Genomic DNA, 21,453 nt, shown 5'->3' with positions numbered 1-21,453 from the left:
TGACCTTTGTCAAGAAAGTTAGGGTTTAGGACATGGCTACAGGCCATGATGCTCTTTTATCGAGAAAGTTTTAATTTCAGACCATTCTTTGTGGTTGCTTTAGGTCTCTGAGTTTGTAAGACCACCCTGCAGCCCCAACCCCCCACGCCCCACCTGAGCTTGTCAGGTTTAGTGTAAGGCCCCACTTTTTGTCCACAATTCTAAAATAGCGAGGGACTTGAGAGTGCATTATACTCCTATTAAGAATTCCTCCCATTTCAATTTCTGCTATTTTTGATTGCAGAGAGGAGGAGAAGGGAGGAGAAGGAGAGTGTTCTGTCTGAAAGATAGGTAGAGGGTTGTGTTCTACAAGAAAAGCAAATTAATACCTTATGCTTGAATAAATAAAAAATAGACTTCTGAACAAACATGACATTAGGTAGTAATAACCCAAGTACTCTATTTTCCAGCCATGAAGGAATTACAAATGTTATAAAGAAGTGTGAAGTTCTTGAACCAATTGGTTGGAAGTACGACAGGCATGTTTCCTATAGGAGGGCAAGAAAAACATTTACAAAAGCAGCTGAACTGGCCATTCTTAAAGGCATCCCATTTGTGACAGCCTGGTTCTAACGAAGCTGAATGTGCTGTCTGAAACTAAATTAAACAATCGGATTGAATGAACAAACACTAAACTCTAACTTCGAATTTTTAAATTTAATATTTCATAGACCCCCAAGAACCTTCAATTTGGAATATTCTGGGTTCTGAATCCAAAGCCCAGTGATTTAGATAATCTTCTAATGAAGGAGATTAAAAGAGAGAGAGAGAGATGTTTTAACACCTATCCATGTTCATTTTTTTCTCTTACAAATTTTTAAGTAAATCAAGGTTGTTCTTTCTAAAACCTCAAATCTAATTACTGTGTAAATCACCTCAGCATTCCCACTTATATTTGTTAATGGTTCAAATCAGGATTGGAATGATATTTGAGTCCTGCTAATAGGAACCACGGAAGTCATTTCTATCTATGCTGTATAGTCAAAAATAAATATTTATGATAGATATTGCTGACTGAACTCTACGCCACAAACAAAAATGTTATACTTACAGCCAAGGTAATCACCCTCTTTGCCCAAAATGAAATTACACAAGACATTCTTTGTCTTAAAGTTGGAAAACATATGTTTCCTTTTTAAAATATTTTTTCAGGAAGAAAATGACTATTATAACAAAGTTCAAGGTGCTGATAGTGGTGTACACATTAATTTATTTCCAAATTTCTACTAATTGTGAAATCGTTTAGGAAAAAAGGAAATTGACCATGTGCCCCACTTGGATTTTGGACTGCTTAAAACAAATGCCAATCTAAAATTCAATTTTTGCAGGCAAACTGGGAAAGATAATCTTTGCACAGTGGGGCACTAAACAGTATATATATTATAAATAAATAATATATCTATAGTGGCCACGTTCAGGGTATAGATGACTGCAAAGGAGACTCTTAGAAATCCATTAACATTAATTATTCTATCTTTAGGGTTCAGTAAGTGCAGACTTCACAGAAAGAATAGCAGATATCAGGCTGCCAGATATTTCAAATGATCTGCAAAACAAATAACAAAGAATAGTATAACAGAGACAGGTTCCCATTTATAAATGTAATGTGCAAATGTACTTTTAGAAATGGTATTTAGGGGGTTTATAGAAAAAATACTGTTTTAATGTAATTGTCTATGAGAATACCATCTGCTCAAGACCAAGGCTTAGAGCAGAAAGCAAGAACAGTAGTTTCAGCCAGAAGGGCCCAAAGCAAAGTTCAAAGAGCTTACTGCTTTTCTACTCCCGCTTAATATTTGGGTTCACAAATGCTTTACCAAAACAATACTGAGAGCATTTAATTCCAAACCCAGATCACCAGGTCAGACTGTTGACTCTCTCTCTCTCAGAGAATTTTATATTAAAGGAATATTAAAAAAATGAATTCAAGTCTAACATATATAAAGAAGAATGTTCAAAAATGAATGTCAGTTTAAGAAATGTTCACAACTTGAACACACTTGTATAACTAGAACCTAGCACTCAGATGAAGAAATAGAACATTACTATACATACTAAATCAAATAAAATGTTAAAATTAATTTCACTTTGAATAGTAACTGAAGTAACACTAAAGGTAATATTGAACTTTGGGAAAAGATTCTTTGTTACAGAATATATTAGTTCCTAAAATATATTATGTGTGTGTGTGTGTGTGTGTGTGTGTGTGTGTATTTCCTAAGTTGAGAAAAAATATTTTTTAAAAGTATTAAGATGTTGGTGTCTTCATTTTTTAAATGGCACAATTTGATTGTAGACTGCAATAAAAGTCGATTAGCTCTGCTACTCTTCATTCCCCCATCTACCAATTTTGTTGTTTGCATTGTTTTTACATTGTCAGTGTTTAAAATATTCATTCTGCTCTACAACCATAGTACCCACACTGTTTAATCTTATTTCTATACTTAAATGGATTCAAGTTCACCATGGATCTCTTCTTCAAGATTTCTCTTTTCCTGAGTTCTTTATTTTGATTGATTTTTTTTCTTGGATGAATTTTATCACTGAAAATTTTTGTTTCAAGTAAACCCCTGAGCTCATGTTTGAGATTGTCTGAATGTTTTTTTTTTTTTTTACTTGAGTGATATAATACTCTTAAGTCACATATTCTTTCTTATAGTTCCATAGACTCCTGTAATTGAATTATTCTGTAAAACTAGCTTGATTCTACCCTCAGCTGTTACCACCAACTTTTTTGGTAAGTTCTTTCCTTGCTTGGATGCTTGAAGACTTTTTTTCTTTTTCCTTGAAGTAAAAAAAATATATAAATTGCTTGATATTCAATGTCAACTTTCCTGAATAAATTTACCCAGTACACAGTGTGCTTATTAAACCAGCAGATGGATGTGTTTTATCAAGGAAACATTTTTATATATCTGAAATTTTTTCTGTTTCAATGTTGAGATCTTTACCTCAATAACATCAATTATGTGTATTTTGTGTTATCTTTGTCCTGTATATTCAACATATGCTTCCAATTTTCTTTAACTCTTTGTGTCTTTTCTCTCTGATTACCTGAACCCTTTAGTGCATGCCAGTAATTTTACTTTCTGTAATGCTTTTTGTTTGTAGTTCATTTATTAACTCTGTAGTGGTTGGTCTTTTGTTCAAATTTTGTTTGAACAAACAAATTTGGTTGTCGACTGCAATAAAAATATGCAATTTCTTGTTTATAATCTTCCTAATAGTTCATTATTTTTTCTATTCTTACTAAGGTTTTCTGTAGTTGAAAGAGCTTGTGGGTTGTATTTGCTTCCAGATTTATATCTTTTGTATATTATCTTTATTTGGGCTTTAGTTTGTTATAATATTCTTTTTTATCTTGCTCATGATTGTGAGATTAGCCTGAGTACTCTGTCCAGACCTAATATGGTGTAGGTGAATTCTTCTCATTCCAGTGCATATTATCTAGGTCCAATTTTCTCTATTAAAAGTGTAAATTATGTTATTAAACAATTGAACTTTTCTATCAGATAATAAAGTACTTATTATAGCTTCAAAAATTGTATATAAAATATATATTATATTTGTTTACATATATAATGATAAAATAGAATATAGATGCAGTTTTATGTAAAACAATACACACACACACATACACACACACAAAACTTAAGTTAGGACTTGAACATATGAAATATTTTTCTTCTTATGTTAATTTAGTATTATAATTTGTAAACTTTTCATCTAATTTCAGAATTCAAACTAACCAAATTGACAAATGAAAACAGGACAGAGTGAGGGAAGAACACTCTCATCATTCCTTCTATGCTCTACCTCTGAATGATACTCCCTTGTTTGTTCCTTCTATGCTAATTATGCAGGAAGGTCCTGGAATTCTAAGAGATTCAGGAATAATAAAATTGAGACGCTCCTATATGGTAGGTAAGCAAACCTGACTTTTGTACTTTACTTATCTACTATACTGAACTAAATGCATTATTTTCTCTATAGAGTTCCCAAAGATGTAGAAATGCTGAGAACATAACACAAAGTACTTTTTAGTATTCTCAACATTCCTGTGCACTACTCCTCCTGAATTTGAGGCTAAAGAGGTTTTTTGGTTTTTAGATGAGATCGTGAAAAAATGTTAACTCTAACATATTTAGACATGCCAGAACCTGAAAGCTTAAGGTTTCAGGCCATTAGACTCGTTACTGCCATGTTTTAGGTTTTTACATCTTCCTGTCTATCTTCTCCCAACTAAATCTTCATGAAGTTGTTTCCTGAAATGACAATTAAAATGATATTAATCCCCCCAATTTTAACACAAAATATCATGATGCTACTTCTGTATTTTAAAAAATCATGTGACAGTGGTTCTTCTGTGGCAGATGACACAAATGCCCTGCTTCCTGACTCTATCAGAGGAAAACTAGCCATTAACATGGGACTTTAGCAAGGTACTTAGCAAGGTCTCTCATAATATTCTGTGGTCAAGAAGAAAAATATAGGCTAGATGATTATATAATTAATATGATTCACAGCTGGCTGAAACAACATATGCCAAAAGGTGTTAATTAATAGCCTGATATCAAGCTGAAGGAACACTCCAAATATTCTACAGCATTTTGCCCTTTGCTCAGTGCTACATTTTACCTATTATCAATAACTTGGATGAATATATATAATAGTTATCAAATATCTGGATAAGATCCAAATGCATTAGATTACAGAAATAGAACCTAAATATTGGAACAGGCTGGAGTAATGGGCCAAAACTAATAAGATAAAGTTTAAGTAAGACAAATATAAAGTTCTGTACTTTGGTCCAAAATGTTTTTCCCTGCTCATAGACAGGATATACAAAATTTTGTTAACAAGCAGCATATGGATATAGCTGTTAAAAGAAGTTCATTAAATATTAGGCAGCATTGTAAGAATAAATATTTGTTGGGTTGTAGAAGGAAACTTGGTTCTAGCATCAGGAAACTAGGTCAAATCCCAATTCTCTTACTTTGGCCTCTTAAACTCTCTAAGCCTGACTTTCTTCTCAAGGTTGTTGTGAACTTAAAATGTGTTAATGTGTCTACGTTCCAAGCACTTGTGTGCAATAAATATGACCTAGAAAAGTCACCATTTACAGTAAAATTGGTGACCATGCCACTCCATTTTGTCTTAGAAAAGATGGTGCTTGGAATGAATTCCAGGTGCCACACTTGCATGCAAACTGGAGCTACTTCCAAAGACAGTGACTCTGATGGATGAGCAACTCCAATGAGGACATGAAGGACTGTGGCAGAAACTGGGGATAACTGGCTTGAAGAATAGTGGATTCAAAGGACATGGTATCTACCTTCAAATATCTGATGGTGTGCTGCAAGGCCTCCTTGAGGGCTCTAAGAAGGGAGACCTAATAATGGGGAATGGAAATTACAAGAATGTGGGCCAGGGTGAGCACTTGGTGAGGATGTTGTGAGTGATTTCAGCATAACTGGGTGGTTGGACTACATGGCCTTCAACAAAACAGTCTGTGTCATAGGTCACTTTGCATGAAGTGGTTTCTTCTAAACTCTGCCTCAAAGTAATCCAGAAGCTCCACTATTTTGGTTGGGCTGGTTTCTAGCCTTGCAATTATATCACCTTCCCTCCAGCCTTAGAACAAACCTCTTATTTCTTCAGTCTGTCTTTGACCAGTTTACGCTTGCTCTCTACTTTATGAACTTCTGGTCATTTAAAATGTCATCTTTCCCCAAACTGAACTATCCAAAGGACACAGTATAAGGGATAATTTGCGGATACTTTTTGGGAGATGGGCCAGCAAATCATGATTTCCTAGTTGCTGAAGTAAGACAGTAAAGCCGGAATTAAGAACCGGAATTTAAGAGCTCCCAGAATTGGAGCTGTGGACAAGTAAGTGGGGAGGGCGCCAATCGGACAAGTCTTTTACTGAGAATTTAACATATTGAGAAGGAAGTGGAGACCCAGCCTTGAGCCTGCTGGCCTACTACAAGCACCCAGAAGTTGTTTGTTCAACGCAGGACTTCCTCTGTTTTCAGGAGGCAAAAGAAGGTTGGGAAGGTTGCTTAGTATCTCCAGCCTATTTTGGATGGTAATTGGGAAAGTGCCTGGGGCAACAAGACAAGCTGCCCACCTCCAGTCCACCCAGGGCACTCCCGCTTGCTTCCCTTCTAAGTGACTCCAAGGAATCATTTCTTTTTCTTTATTTTTATTTTTTATTTTTAGAAGCCTCTTGTAGGGGAAAATTGGCTGCGCGCCGGTTGCCAGTGACGCGGCGGCCAGTTCCGCCAGGCTGAGGTGAAAGAGGACACCCGTGTGGGGAGGGGGGGAGCCCAGGCTCCTGAATGGCTGAGTCGCGAAGGCTTATTTGCATAACGTTGTCTGACAGCACCTGATTGGCTGAAGCCAGAGGGGCGGTGATGGGGTGATTCCAAGGGTCCTGCAGTTCTGGTCCCGGGACCTTTCCATTCCGGAGTTAGCCCCGGGGGAGCTGAGGAGGCACGTTTTGGGAAGTTTTGTAGGCAAGTGCATGAGCCATCTTTCCCTTATAGTGTTAAGAACTGTGAAAGAACAACGGTGGGGCATTAGTGACCCGGAGACAAGAGGAAGAAAAGAAATAGATTAGGAAAGAGTTGGAGGCTAAAAAAGAAGGCGATGGGGGCTTTCTCCCTAGCTGGGATTTTTTTTTTCTGGAATCTCTTTTCTAGATCACTTTGATTTCCGTTTTCTGTGAGTTATTGTCACACTTTGTTGGAACTGAGAAGAAAAAGGGCAGGATTCTGACATTTCATTACTCATATCTGAATACCAAGTTTTCATTCAGAAGCATAGGTACTTAAAATATCAACAGGGTCTGTCATTGGGGAGAAAATGTGTTTTAATTAATGAGAGGTTCAGCTACTGGCAACAATATGTGTTTTTCTCTTGCAATGTTATGTGTCTCATTGGACATAAGGATTTAAAATCAACCTGTAGTATTTTGTACTCTCTTGCTGCCTAAGCAATGGGGGGGGGGGGAGGGGGAGGGTGGTGGTGTCTGAGACTCATACTCATCATAGACTTTTCCCACATTTTACAGTTTTGTGATTTTTCCCATAAATACCTCTAGGCTATGATGAGGCCCTATAGCAAGTACAAATAATCATTTTAAAGTGCTTTGCAATTTACATATTTTAAAAATCCATTATCTTCATCCAAAATTTGGCACAGGCCATGGGAAGAGCTACATTGTATTGTTAAGTAAACTGAGGCTGAAAAAGTTTGTCTCCACATGTGCAAAGAGGGAGGGTGAGATTATTTTAATGCTTTAAATTTATATAGTGCTTTTTGCTTTCAATTTTTCTTTTCATTGATCCAAATGATAGATAGGCTGAGCAGATTATATTATCCCAACTTTATAGGGAAGAACACATGGGCTATAATCCGGTGCTAATAAGCCATGTAGGGGGAAAGGGGGGCTGGCGTCTCCAAACTGGGCTTCTTCTCCAGGTGTCACTGACTTGTGTCCTATTGTCAAAAATTGAGTCTTTGTTGCATCAAGTCAGATTTTCATTCAAAAGACAATTAGGAAGATGGTTTGTCATGGAAAAAAAAACCACGTAAATATGGATTGCAAGATGAAAGAAAGAGAGGACAAAATAAACTTCATTATGTGCTCTTTGCTTTTGACACTTTGTTCTGCAAGGAAACCCTGTACTAAAAGCACTCCTGGAAGGTTTTAGAGAAAAATTATTTAAAATTAGAAACTTGAGTCTTGTTGAATTATTTGTAGGACTGTTGGAGAAGACTGTCAGATGAAGCACATAGCAAGGGAAGTGAGATGATAAAACAGAAATAAAAATGAAAACAGGCTATGGTTTGGAATCTCATTGTGAAATTTAAGGCGCAAGGCTCTTACAAGTTAAATCCAGCGATTTGGTACATAGCTTATTAATGCCCTATTAAATGATCTTTCGTTTTAAGAACTATCTTTGGAAAGGAGCATTTCAACAGCTCCCCCTCAATATATTAGACACCTTCCTACTTTTCTGTTAAACGATGAAAGATCCAACACCAGGCCTAACTACTGTCACCTTTTCCTGGCTCTTCGCACTGGGTGGGACTCTCCAGCATCACAGAATAGCAGGGCTTGGACAAAAGTCAGGAATTTAGTTACTTCTTCACATTGCCATGTTTGATCTTTTGAAGAAAGATGTGCAGATCCGATTATGGGTCACTCTTCATTCCAGGCAGCAACTATGACCAGGAGAGACCTCACTAGGAGGCTCCCCTCCCCCAGCAGCTGGCCAAGGCCAGGGCCACAGCGGAAGCACTAAGAGTCCACGTGCACTCGACATGCCCAGCCACCCTTCTTACGTAAGAGTCCCGGGACAGAGTTGCGGCTGCTGGGGCTTCTTATCCCCCAAGAGCTAATAATAAACCGGGACAGTAGTTTCCGGGCTGCAGCCACTATTGATGTGGGACTGAGGGACTCACTTTGCAACCAAAGTGCGTGTATTTCAGTTATCCCACCCCGGGAGAGCAAGAAAGGCCCACCCAACCCTGGCTTGCCAGCCGCCTTCTAGGCGGTCCTGACTCCGGTGCTTTCTTTACCCGCGCAGTGCCGGGCCCTCCCCCACTGGCCTGCTCGGCTCTAGCGCTGGTGGGGTGCGGCTGTTCCAGCCTTGCCCCGCCACTGCGCCCTCCCTCCACCCCGGTATCAGGCGAGAGGCGGAGTTGGCCCGGCGCGCCCCGCCCCCGCTGTAGAAAGGACCAGCAGAGTGTTACTCCCGGTCATCCTGGCTCAGGACTTTTATCTCAGCGCTGCCAGGAGGCGGGAGGAGGAGACACCGGGGGTGGCCCTGAGAGCCGGCGACACCTTTTCGGGGCTCTATAAATTGAGCACCTGGGATGGGTAGGGGGCTGACACCACCACAGCCCGCAGTCACAGTCCGATCACTGACCACAGCGGCGCCCACAAGCAGTGGCCACCAGCAGCGAGAAGGCTGAGCTACTCAGCAGCAGGAGACCTCGAGGAGAAAGAGGAGGTGGGTGCCCCCGCCCCATCTCTGCCCCAGTCTACGCGGGTGCTTGGACTTGGCTTTTCGGAGGAAGACGGGGTGGGGAGTGCCCCTTCCTTCTTTCCGCGGCCCTCGGCTGGCGAGGAGGTGGGACCGCCCGGCTACGGGGAGCCACTCGGGCGCAGTCCTAGAGGAGCAGTAATTGTGGAGGGACGTGATCGCGGGCGAGGACGCCGGGCTCCCTGGCGGGGTGAATAATCTCTCGTACCCCCTCTCCCAACCAGGTCAGGGCTCGACCCACGGACCGCGCGCCGCCATCGCGAGCTTCCGGACGCCAAAACCCGGAGAAGCCGCGCATCCCGCAGGGCCGGGCTGTGAGAGGGCGGAGGAGGAGCCGGGAATCCCGCCGCTCCGGCTATAGCCAGGCCCCCGACGCGGGTTTCCAAGAGCTCGTGAAGGCGGGCACACCCTCGCCTCAGCCGGCCCTCCCGTGCCCCTGTGCTTCGGCGTCCGCGCGGCCACCATGATGCAAATTTGCGACACCTACAACCAGAAGCACTCGCTCTTTAACGCCATGAACCGCTTCATTGGCGCCGTGAACAACATGGACCAGACGGTGATGGTGCCCAGCCTGCTGCGCGACGTGCCCCTGGCCGAGCCCGGGCTAGATAACGATGTCAGCGTGGAGGTAGGCGGCAGTGGCGGCTGTCTGGAGGAGCGCACGCCCTCGGCCGCTGGCGCGGGCAGCGCCAACAGCAGCTTTTTCGCGCCCTCCCGGGACATGTACAGCCACTACATGCTGCTCAAGTCCATCCGCAACGACATCGAGTGGGGGGTCCTGCACCAGCAGCCATCGCCGGCGGGGAGCGAGGAGGGCAGCACCTGGAAGTCCAAGGACATCCTGGTGGACCTGAGCCACTTGGAGGGCGCAGACGCCGGAGAGGAGGACCTGGAACAGCAGTTTCACTACCATCTTCGCGGGCTGCACACTGTGCTCTCCAAACTGACGCGCAAAGCCAACATCCTCACCAACAGATACAAGCAGGAAATCGGCTTTAGCAATTGGGGCCACTGAGGAAGGACGCCCGCGGCTGCCCAGCACCCTTCCCGGCCCCATCTCTCACCCTCTTTTTTCTCAAAGCTGTTTTCTTTCTGGTTTGTAGGGCGCAATGGGCCAACTGCAAAGTTGGGGGGCTGAGTACATGAAGGGTGTGCGACAGGGCTACATGAAGGAGGGGGCCTCTTTTAGGAGAAGAGAAGTGGTGGCGAGAGAGGGAGGTTGCTCAAGGACCTCCTTTCATTACGTGGGACGGTGGGGGACTGGGGGCTGTATTCTACCTTGGTGGGAATGGAAGTGGGCTGACGCCCTGCATTCAGCCTGTGCCTTTCCTGGAGTTTCTTTTCTGTTCTTTCCGGAGGAGGAGGAGAAGGGCCGAGAAGGGGCCATGCCAGGGCGCGGCGCTGGGTTGCCACACTTGGGAGCGCCGCCCAGGGGAGCTGGGCGCTGGGGAAGGCGGGGCGCGAAGTGGCCTCCCGCCTCCCCGCGTTTGGGCTGGTGGAGGCCTCTCATTGCTAGGATTGCATCAGTTTTCCTGTTTGCACTATTTCTTTTTGTAACACTGGCCCTTTCCTAAGTATTTCGAATCTCTTCCTTGCTTTGAAACTTCGGCGATTCCATTGTGATGAACGCACAAACAGCACTGTCTGTGGGTAACCGGTACTACTTTATTAATGATTTTCTGTTACACAGTATAGTTGTCCTGTGGCACTCTACCCATGCCTTTCAAGCCACCCCTTCCCCCACCCCAGTGCGTGTAAGTTGGCATTATGCCAACTTGTACGAAGCTTGCCACTCAGTCAGTGGAAATAATAACATAATTATGAGAAAGTGGACTTGTCTTAAATGGAACCAACTGACGTTCTATCAGTGATGTATATAGAATGATGAAGAGTTCCACTGTTGTTATGTCTCAAATTTATTTAAAACTTTTTTAATCCAGATGTAGACTATATTCTAAAAAATAAAAAAAGTCAAATGTGTTAATGAAACTCGACAAAAGTTTGTTGCTCTTTAATCCATCAATGAATGACTTAGCAGTTAAATAAAAATAAATTTAATTGATTTTCTTTAGCAAATTTTATTTTCTTTCTGATATACCTAATATGGTGGATAATCATCTCTGTAAGTATTCAGATTTGTTTGGGAAGCAGCTATGGACAAAATTTACTGCCAACTTTTTTATTTCAAATTCAATACCAAGGTAGGCCTATATACCTCAACAAGAAAGTCATAAATATTTAAATTATTTAGAAAGGTATACATTATATTTTTCAACAAAATTTACTAGCTTATTGGAGTGCTCAATTAATATTTTGATGTATTTAAGAAACTTAAGCACAAACTGAGATGTTTTGAAGCCTAAAAACTTACTTTAAGGTGGAAATTTCTCTTGTCTACTAAGTTAAGAATTAGAAAAGAACCACCAGCTAATAGTGCACCCACCTTGCCGGCCTTTATTTACGAATGTTTTATGTTGATCTTAAGAGATACTTAAATGTGTGATAACGTGCTCTAGTCTTTTTCACTAATTTCCAGTGAAGTGCTAATGTTTGTTAGGCAGTGTCCTGCAATGCTTTTAGTTTTTTTTCAGTGAGCCAGTCTCAGTTATGGACAGCAGGTCTGGTCAAGGCTGTTGAAGGGCTCTTGGGAAGGGAACATTTAGATACCATTAGGATATTTTCCCAAGATGGTGGGGTGGGTGAAATATGTTGCTCTTTTTCATTATTGGTTTAGGGGGAATATATATTAGATCAACTTTAGTTTTCAAACTAGCAGTTATGAGACATCTCTAAGCTCATAGAGCTTGAATTTAATATAACTTTGCAGTTTTGTGGTTTTTTTTAAAGCAAAATGTTTTTCTGGTGTGGGTAGTTCGAGTGTATTATCAGCTTTTAGCAGCAGTGAAAAAATGGGGAAGTGTGAAGACTAGGTGCCTGCCTGCTGCTGCCAGAGAAAGTCAATCTTTAAATATAAAGATAAGCTGGGCAGCCCCAAAAGTAAGGTATACAGCTTATCGCTGCAAGCGAAAAATACAAACAAAGGAAACTACAGAAGCCACCAAGATAGAAACTCCAAGACTGGAGCCAGAAAGTGTTCAAATCCTCTTGTTCCTACTTCTTAATTACAAGTATTTTAGCATCCAAGCTTGTTGCCACATTTGAAATTAGGCATATAATAACTATAATGCTTACTCTATGGAGTTACAGTGAGAATTAAATGAGATGATATATAGTTTGTCTGAAACTTCGAAGTTTCTTTAGGAACTACTCAAGGGCTTTATAGGTTTCTCTCTTGCTCTGTCTAAAGGTTGGTTCAGCCCTGGCTGGTTTGGCTCAGCGGTTGGAGCATTGGCCTGTAGACCAGAGAGTCCCGGGTTCGGTTCCCACTAAGGACACATACCTCAGTTGCAGTTTATCCCCGGCCCCGGTTGGGGTCGTGTGGGTGGTGACCAGTCGATGTGTCTCTCTCACATCCATCTCTCTCTCTCTCCCCCCTCCCTCTTGCTCTATAAAAAAATAAATAAATAAATTTAAAGGTTGGTTCAGTGCTCACTTCAGCAGCACATAATACTAAGGTTGGAAAGATATAGAAAAGATTAGCATGGCCCCTGAGCAAGGATGACACGCAAATTCATGAAGTGTTCCATATTTTTGTGCCTACTGTCCAGAATATTTCATGTCCCTGTGGCTGTGTGGCTGCTGCTTCTGTAAAAATAAAAGTGTGACCTGGAAAGAAAAATAAATAAAGGTTGGTTCATGTCTCCATTGACCCCCTTGACTTCTCCAGGGATATATTAAGCACAGTACAATATGTTCATTTTAGGGAAAAGCATAATTTCAATTACAGATATGAAAAAACAGGTAAACTATTTCCTTTCTCAAAGTCTGGAAGGAGAGCCTGAATTAAAACCAAAACGTCACAGTTTGGGCAGATAATATAATTTTATGAGATGCTAACTGCAGGTTGTTTTCAGAATATTCCTCTGGTATATAGAATACAGGTAAGTACATGCTGATAGAAAAAACAAACAAACAAACAAAAAAACCCTACAAATAAAGAGTTATCAATGTTAGCTTTATTTCTGAAATGTACACTGTGTAAGAGTGGAGATACATACATAGTGATTTGATTCTAACCTAGGAGTAATGATGATCACTGTTAAAAAAAAACTGTTTTTTTTTTTTTTTGATGAACCAATAAGTTTTCCCAGGTCTAATAATTATTATCTCACTGATAGTAACTACTATTTTATTCAAGATCAGTTTCTGAAACAAAACAGGACAAATCCCCAACAGATTCACCTGTTAGAACTCCTCAAGCAATTTAAAATTTTGCTTAACTTTTTAGGTAAACTGATAAGGGACTTTGTATTTTCAGAAGGTCTTTTTCTGGAGGAGCTTGAAGTACCTTATAGATTAAAAAGTTACAAACAAGAACAAAACAGGTCCAGAGGCATGGATGCATGGGACAAACTGACAGATCTCAGAGGGGAGAATATAAAAATATAAAAAAATTTATATGCATATATGCATAGCCCATGGACCCAGACAATAGTGTGGTGAAGGCTTGGTGTGGGGCGGGGCTAGGTGGAGGGGGGAAGTACAAGGTAAATAGGGGACATATGTAATATTGTCAACAATAAAAATAAACTTAAAGTTCCAAACCAGTGTGGCACTTCCCTAAAGAGCTCTCAGACATCCTGGTCATCTGACTGCTCATTCCTGAGTTACTTTGGGACTAGAGAGAAGGCACAGATAGATGAACTGGGCAAAAAGAAAAGGCTTGGATTGCAAATGATTACCATACAGATATTTACATTTGATAAGAATTTTCTACATCAAAACTTCACACCAAAGCCTCTGAGAATGTCTGTTTTGGCCTCTAAAACAGTTTTCTACTTTGCTCACATTGGGTTTTTTTTTCATGTTTTACATTCACACAGTGTTTCTTAGTGGTCTGGTCTAATTTACTCTTTCTCTGAACCTGAACCTACTTGTTAGAGAGCACGTCATGGCAGCTGGGATTATTATTTTTTGGATCAACCTGAAAACTAGTCTAACTAGTTTTTCTAAACAGTTTTTAAAAATGAAAGTTATTGTCAGTTGTATATGCCTCATCATTTCCCCTTATTTTTAGTTTTTGAACAAAATCATGTGAGAAAGAGTGTCTCCCCTTATCCTCTACCCTCTACCCCACCCTGTCTTCCTTTCTTTTGTGGTTCTCAAATGTTTGCGAATTAAACACAGTTCTGGTGGATCAAGGGCTCCAATCTTATATACTTTTTTTAAAAAGTAATTATCTTTTAATGGGACATCGAGTACATTTATACCATTACAACCTGTGTGATTTATTTTTAAGAGTTTGTACAGCCCTGGCCAGTTTGGCTCAGTGATTAGAGCATCGGCCTGTGGACCAAAGAGTCCCGGGTTCGATTTCCTACAAGGGCACCTACGTCAGTTGTGGTTCATCCGGGGCCCCAGTTGGGGTCGTGCGGGTGGCAACCAATCGATGTGTCTCTCTTACATCGATGTCTCTCTCTCTCTCTCTGAAAATGTAAAAATATCCTTGGGTGAGAATTTTAAAGGAAAAAAGAGTTTTGTACCAAATAATGACAAAAGTAATGTTTTCTTTAAAATTGTGGAGGCAATTTTTATCCCCAATAAAAAAAATTTACCCCAAATAAAATAATCTGGATCAGGAGCTTATGAAAACTTTAATTGCGTAGACTATTGGATTGGTCACATAAAATTATTAGTCTTTTTAAAATTTCAAACTTTATGTAGTTTCTGATCAAGGCTAAATTGTTTAATTAGCAACATAATTTAACCTTAAATTTATTTGTTTGTTTTCCTTTTAGGGTTAAGTCCAATTTTTTACAAAAATAATTCAGGGAAATTTAAAGGTTGTTCTTGAGTTACTCTGAATATTTTATTAGGCCTCCAGTTAGTTTGTTTGGAACTGTGTAGAACTTCCCGATAAGTGGTGAAGATTATGATAATCTACTACCAATAATCATTTTTGCATGTGTAAGCCAGTACCATCCTTTGCCTCATGCAACTAGAGCTCCTTCTCTGCACCCCCCACCACTTTAGAGGGCCTCCATGCTGACTCTCATAAGGCTTTGTGACTCCCCATAGTTCAAGAAGTCATCAGAGCCAAGAGAAGGCATAGAGCTTGTGCCCCTACTTCTAGACCACACTTGGGTACCTGGGCCCCCAGAGTTCTCTATCTAAATAGACCTGAGCCCATTCCAGAGACCTCATAGGCATTTGCCCTGAGATTATCCTCCTGATGGTGAACATGCTTGGATAGTGGACAGGGCTTAGAACTGCAAACTGAGTTCCCCAAGGATGGAGCTTGGGTAGAGAGATAAGGAGGCCATACAGGGGAGGGGTATAAGCTGGAGGAACCCCTCAGTTTTAGAATGAACAAAGGGTCTGAAAGCCTGTAGAAAGGAAATAAGCTCAAGCTTTAAGGTCTTGTCCAGTACTAGCAAATAAGGATTCCATGGGTTTTCTCCCCATTTCTCACAGTCCTCAGGAGTCCCCTTGCTCCACTGAAAGTAGGTCAGTTAATCAATGAAGTGTTGGCTAAGAAGAAGGAAAACCACTTCTGTACACAGAGCTTTTCTAGCTGTTTGCTATTCAGGGCTTGAATGTTGGCGATGATAGTGAAGAACCAAAGAAATACATTTTCTATAAAACCATGAAGATTTCACCTCCTCAAATTTCCTTTCATGATTAAAAAAATTTATATATATGTGTGTGTGTGTGTGTGTGTGTGTGTGTGTATATATATATATATATATATATATATATATATATATATATATTTCTATCGTTGGCTGTTTTCATTTTAGTGTCAAATTCTTGGTCAAGTTGGAACATAAAAATAATAGTTGTGCATCTGTCTAAACAAGGCCTACTAAAACCACAACTATCTCATCAGCCCTTCCTGTTTGGGCATTCTCTGTTTTTAAGAGGAGCATGTTTTTTTGTAACCTTCTATTCTTGTTCTCATATTTTATTTCTTCTTTGTCTATTTCAGAGCCCTTTGCTGGGCAATTTAAAAATTTATCTGCTGGTGTACCCAACTTCAATAATCTCAAACTGGTAAGAATTTTGATTGGAGAAAATTCTTGTAATTTATTTGACAACAGGGTTATAGATAGTAATTTTTTGACCTTGAACTGTCTAGAGAAAGTGCTTTCTAACACAGATATAAAGACTGAGAAGATACTAGAAAAACATGGAGCCCAGTTCTTTATTTTAGCAAGCTAAATAAACAATGCTGGGGGAGGGGTGGGCATTTTTTACAATCTATTTTACTTTTCAATACCAATCTTACTAGTGTTGATATGTGCACTTTTATCAACCAACATTCAGTTAACAGGATGAAACTGAACATGATTCATTTGATGTTTTCAAAGGTAGAAACTAACTTTGTAGTTTTTTTTTTTTCCTTTTGAATACCACACCACTGAGGTAAAGAATGTTGTAGCTGTGGGTGAGCTCAATAGGGCCAATTAAAACCTGACTACTCTTCCACCATGTTGAAATACCTGACAGAACTTGCTGTGTCCTTGGATAATGGCATTTTTTTTTTCTTCTTAGCAGACATCTAATTGAGGAGAGTTCCTGTATGGTAGTCAAGGAAAGATGAAAATGAAAGTACTACATTGTTGGTACTGACCAAAGTCTTTACAATTTTCCAGTTGATTACAATGTGGTATTAATTTTAAGCTCTGCTTTAAAAAAAAAATGAAACATACACATTGTGAAAGAACACCCATATGTTCTGTAGTAGCCAAACTATGTGTAGAATGCTAGGAGTGTAGTTAGTGTACTTTAGTCATTCAAAACAAGGTGTAGTATTTTGTGCCATGTAATTGACATTGCAGCTTGTAACTTATGGATGCTTTGGGGGTATAGTTTAGTTTCTGTTGTGACAAGTACTTGTTGATAGTACTTCCTTCATAGCTTAAATGTTTGGAGGAGGAAGTACCAGAAATGTAGATATTTAACTCAGGTGTTGGGGACTGGGAAGAATCTCAGAAACCAGTAGCCCTTTCCCTCTAGTGGCTTTGGGAGCAGAGGAGAAGGCCGACACCCTGCGGTCAGACTGGGCCCACGTGGAAAAAGGGAGGTGTCAAGAAAAGCCTGCATAATTTAGTCTTTCCAAATGTACCAAATGTCACCCCACTGTCCCTGGGTCTTCGTGATAAGGGGAGTGGTGTTTTAGGACACTCCCACCCATTGGAAACACTAGGAATGAGGAGGTAATCATTCTCTTCTGAAGGCAGGTTGTGGTGCCTTTTTCTCTGACTCAAAGGGCAGCAAATGTTAGGTTGAAGCATATAGTATTGTCATTGTTGTCCAAGCTGGTTGAATAATTCGTGATTCCAGCAATTAGGTGTTCCTCTGTGGCCATACTATAGTCCTTTTCATCACCTTACGAAATTATGGTTTGCCAACTCAAGGTTGGCCTGATTTTGAAGTAGAAGGAGTACAGGACAAGAAAAGACCAAGGGGGCCATTATGTAAGGGGGAAAACTAGAATGGAAGAAAAAGGAGACTTAAAGTGAAAAGAAGAAATTGAAAACTTACAGAGAAGCTGTGCATGTTCTTCCACAACATTGCCACCTCCATCAAGAGGTAGAATCTTTGTCTGCTCATCTTGAATTTAGATGGGGCTTTATGGCTGCTTTAAGAAAATAAATGTGGTCACCACTTCTAAGACTAGGCCATACAGAGTGATACATCTTCTTGTATGAGATCCACAAATGTATCTTAGGATGCTTGTCCTTGGAATCCAGCTGCAATGCTGTGAGGAAGTCCATACCACATGGAGAACTCACATGCAGTTGTTCCAGCTGACAGCCGCACTAAGGTCTCAGCCAACAACCAGCCTCAACTTTAAACATGTGAGAGAACTTTTCATTTATTGTAGCCCCTAGCATTCAAGCCACTCCAGCCAATACCAAGTGAAGCAGAGACAAGTTGTTTCCATCAAGCCCTGTCCAAATTTCAGAGTTGTGTGCAAAATTTTTTCATTCTTGTGGGCTACTGAGTGATTTGTTACACAGTGATCAATAATTAAAGGAAACCCTTTTCCACATTTCAGGAGATTGAAGAACTAAGTGAAAACAATGGAAAGCAGAATATAATCTATGGAGCAGGATCTATTTTATCATATTTACCTGAGTAACTAATAGCTTTATAATAAACCTGAAAGTTTCAGAAACATTCGTTTGATGGCTGGTGTAGAGAATAGAAGGATTAAAAGTGATGGACCATTAGAGAGATGATATAAGTAACATTTTGCTCTTCTGTTAAAGCTCAGCATCTAGGCAGAATAGAGGTCCTCCAAAGATGTTTGTGTCCTAATCCTTGGAACCTGTGAATATATCACCTTACATGGAAGGGGGTAATTAAGGTTGCAGCTGGAATTAAGGTTGCTAATCACCTAACCTTCAGAAGGAGAAATTATCCAGATTATCTGGATGGGCCCAATGTAATCACAAGGGTCTTTAAAAAATAGAAGTAGGAGGCAGAAGAGTCAGAGTGATGCAGCATAAAAAAGACTCAGTTTGCCTTTCCCGGCTTTGAAGATGAAGATGAAAATGGCCATGAACCAAAAAAACATAAGCAGCCTCTAGAAGCCAGTAAAGCAAGGAAGCATTCTTCCTCAAGCCTCCAGAAGGTATGCAGCCCAGCCAATGCCTTGATTTTAGCCCAGTGAGACACATTTTAGACTTCTGACCTCCAGAACTGTAAGACAATAGTTTTACATTGTTTTAAACAACCAAGTTTGTGGAAATTTGTTAAAGAAGCAATAAGCAACTAAAATACTCAGCCTCTCACATGTGGCCAGAAAACAAAAAAGTGATATACTCTTGGCACTTAATCTGTTCATTGCCTTTGGGCTGGCTAAAATACAGAATTTCAAGCACAACTTGTTGAACATAGTTTTCAAAGGTTTTATTATTATTATTATTTTTTTATCTTCTTTTGTGAAAGAGACTTAAAAAAAAATCCTCACCTTAGCCTGAGGATTGTTTTTTCCCATTTATCTCCAGATTGGGTTGTGGTAGAGAGAGAGAGAGAAACATCACTGTGAGAGAGACACATCAATTGGTTGCCTCCTGCATGACCCCGACCAGGGCTAGGGACCAAACGCAGCCCAGGTACATGCCCTTGACCAGGACCAAACCCGCAACTCTTTGGTCCGTAGGCTGACGCTGTAACTGCTGAGCCAAACTAGCCAGGGTGAGTCTTATTTTTCTTTTAAGCTCTAATCTTGGTTACAACAACCTTGCATAAACAGACACTATGGTACTGCCATTGTATTACTAAAAGGGCTTAATTCAAATATAGCAGCATTATTTACTATGCCTTTTGTGGTTAAGAACTTAAACCCATTCTCTCTTTATTTTCATTTTTAATTCTTCTTTCCCTTCTAAAAATATTTTGTGACCTTTATGTATAGCATTTATTTCTGCAGCACCCATCTCATTATTATTTTTTCTATTGAGATATAATTACATGCAATAAAATGTACAGATTTTAAGTATGTAGTTTAAGTTTTTTAATGTGAGAGAAACATTGATCAGTTGCCTCCTGAAGGCCCTGAACTGGGATCAAACCCGAAATCTGAATATGTGCCCTGACTGGGAATCAAACCCACCAGCTTTTGGTGTACAGGAAAATGATGCTACTACCAACTGAGCCACACCACCCAGGGCTAGTTTGTTAAGTTTTCACTCAGTAAAGGTGCAGAGCATCACCATCACCTTAAAATTTCTTATTTCTTTCTGATCATCCTCCTCTCCCCCACAACTCAGGCAACCACTATTCTGATTTCTGTCCCCATATGTTAGTTTTCTTCGTTCTTAAATTTCATATGAATTTAATAACACAGTATGTACTCTTTTGGGTCTGCTTCTTTCACTCAACATAATATTTCTGTGATTCACTCATGCTTTTGCATAAGTCAGTAGTTCATTTTTTTTTTAATTGCTGAGCAGTGTTCTATTTTATAAATTGCCACAATTTAGTCACTTATTTTCCTGTTAATAGACATTAAGCCAGTTGTTTTCATTTTAAAATTTATTTCTTTTAGCTATTATGACTAAAGTTATAAATAACATTGTAGTTCAAGACTTTTTTGATAAATGCAAAGGAGTGGTATTGCTTATAAGCCAGGTATATATTCAACTTTATAAATAACTGCCTAAGAGTTTTCCACAGCGATTATATAATTTACCTTCTTACTGACAATGTATGAGAGATCCAGTTGTGTAGCCCCTTTTGATTAGTACTCATACCTAGTACTCTTAGCTCTCATTGAATGGTGATGAGTTAGTGCTGGTATTCTGCATAAAAGCATTTTTCAATGGAGAGAAGCATACTAAGTGCCATCTTGGTGAACATGAGGGCTGTAATAAGAGGGGTAGTTCCATCAAGTTGAGGTAGAAGGAAAGTTGGCACTTGGTAGTGAAAGAAAGCCTGAATTTAGAGTCAATGAATCTGGATTCAGCTCCAATTCTGCCAGTTTGTTCTGTGTTTCCTGGGGAATTTAATTAGCTTCTTGGACTCTTAGTTTTCTCTTTTGCAAATGGGGATACTACCTCATAGGCTTAATAGTAATAGCAATGAACTTCCATTAGGTGCGTATACTTATTTTGTATACTTCCTTCAAAAGAAGAAGAAGGAAGTCATTATTACTATGACTGGTGCAAACTTCATGTATTATTTCGTTTTTTCTCACATGGACCTTATGAAGCAGGTATTAACATTCTTCTCATTTTACAGATGAGTAAATCATATCAAGAAGACTGCTTGTTGTTTCTCAATCTGTTTTCCCCTTATTCCTTTAATTTTTAGTTGAAAACTTGGTCACCCCAAATAAAAGCTACACTTTTCAGCTTCCTGTTCAGTTAGAACTGACCACATGACAAAGTTTTAACCAATGAGCTGAAGGCAGAAGTGTCATATATGACTTCTAGGAGGTATCTTTAAAGGATGAGAGAGTAACTTTGTTCCTTTCTCCTTCTTGTTGAAAGGCATGTTATGGGATGGCTTGTACTTTAGCAGCCATATTAGATAATGGCAGCAATGTATTGAGAAAAGCAGATCAACAAAAGAGAACGAACCTGGGTTTCTGATTGCCATGGATGCCTCACCTCTGGATGTTGTTTTAGGAATCCAGAAATAAACTGCTGTCTTATTTAATCTACTACTGCTATTTCTATTGCTCTTGGCTAAATCTAATCCTAATACTAAAATAAGGATTTAAAGAAGTTGTTATAAGGAAAACTGAATCTTCAAGATATTACAAAGATTAAATTATAAT

At 39.8% G+C, this 21,453-nt stretch overlaps 1 protein-coding gene and 1 non-coding gene across 2 annotated transcripts; both read left to right on the top strand.

The window, feature by feature from the left end:
• The first annotated feature begins 8,799 nt into the window (after positions 1 to 8,799).
• Positions 8,800 to 11,082, top strand: MID1IP1 (MID1 interacting protein 1). Its single transcript, XM_036271550.1, has 2 exons — positions 8,800 to 9,065; positions 9,323 to 11,082. Exon 2 carries the CDS (start codon positions 9,562 to 9,564, stop codon positions 10,111 to 10,113), a length of 552 nt encoding a protein of 183 aa, XP_036127443.1. The 5' UTR covers positions 8,800 to 9,065; positions 9,323 to 9,561; the 3' UTR covers positions 10,114 to 11,082.
• Positions 11,083 to 12,643: 1,561 nt separating this feature from the next.
• Positions 12,644 to 12,751, top strand: LOC118636756. The gene has a single exon (XR_004960741.1). It is a non-coding gene; the product is annotated as a U6 spliceosomal RNA (small nuclear RNA).
• The last annotated feature ends 8,702 nt before the right edge of the window (positions 12,752 to 21,453 follow it).

The sequence above is a fragment of the Molossus molossus genome, unplaced genomic scaffold (assembly GCF_014108415.1).
Source record: "Molossus molossus isolate mMolMol1 unplaced genomic scaffold, mMolMol1.p scaffold_m16_p_2, whole genome shotgun sequence".
Taxonomy (NCBI): domain Eukaryota; kingdom Metazoa; phylum Chordata; class Mammalia; order Chiroptera; family Molossidae; genus Molossus; species Molossus molossus.
Note: the sequence above shows the minus strand (reverse complement) of the source record. Positions and strands in the feature narration are given on the sequence as shown.

Excerpts from the sequence above, each read along its gene's own strand:
- MID1IP1 (XM_036271550.1), top strand. The coding sequence starts at position 9,562 with ATGATGCAAATTTGCGACACCTACAACCAGAAGCACTCGCTCTTTAAC.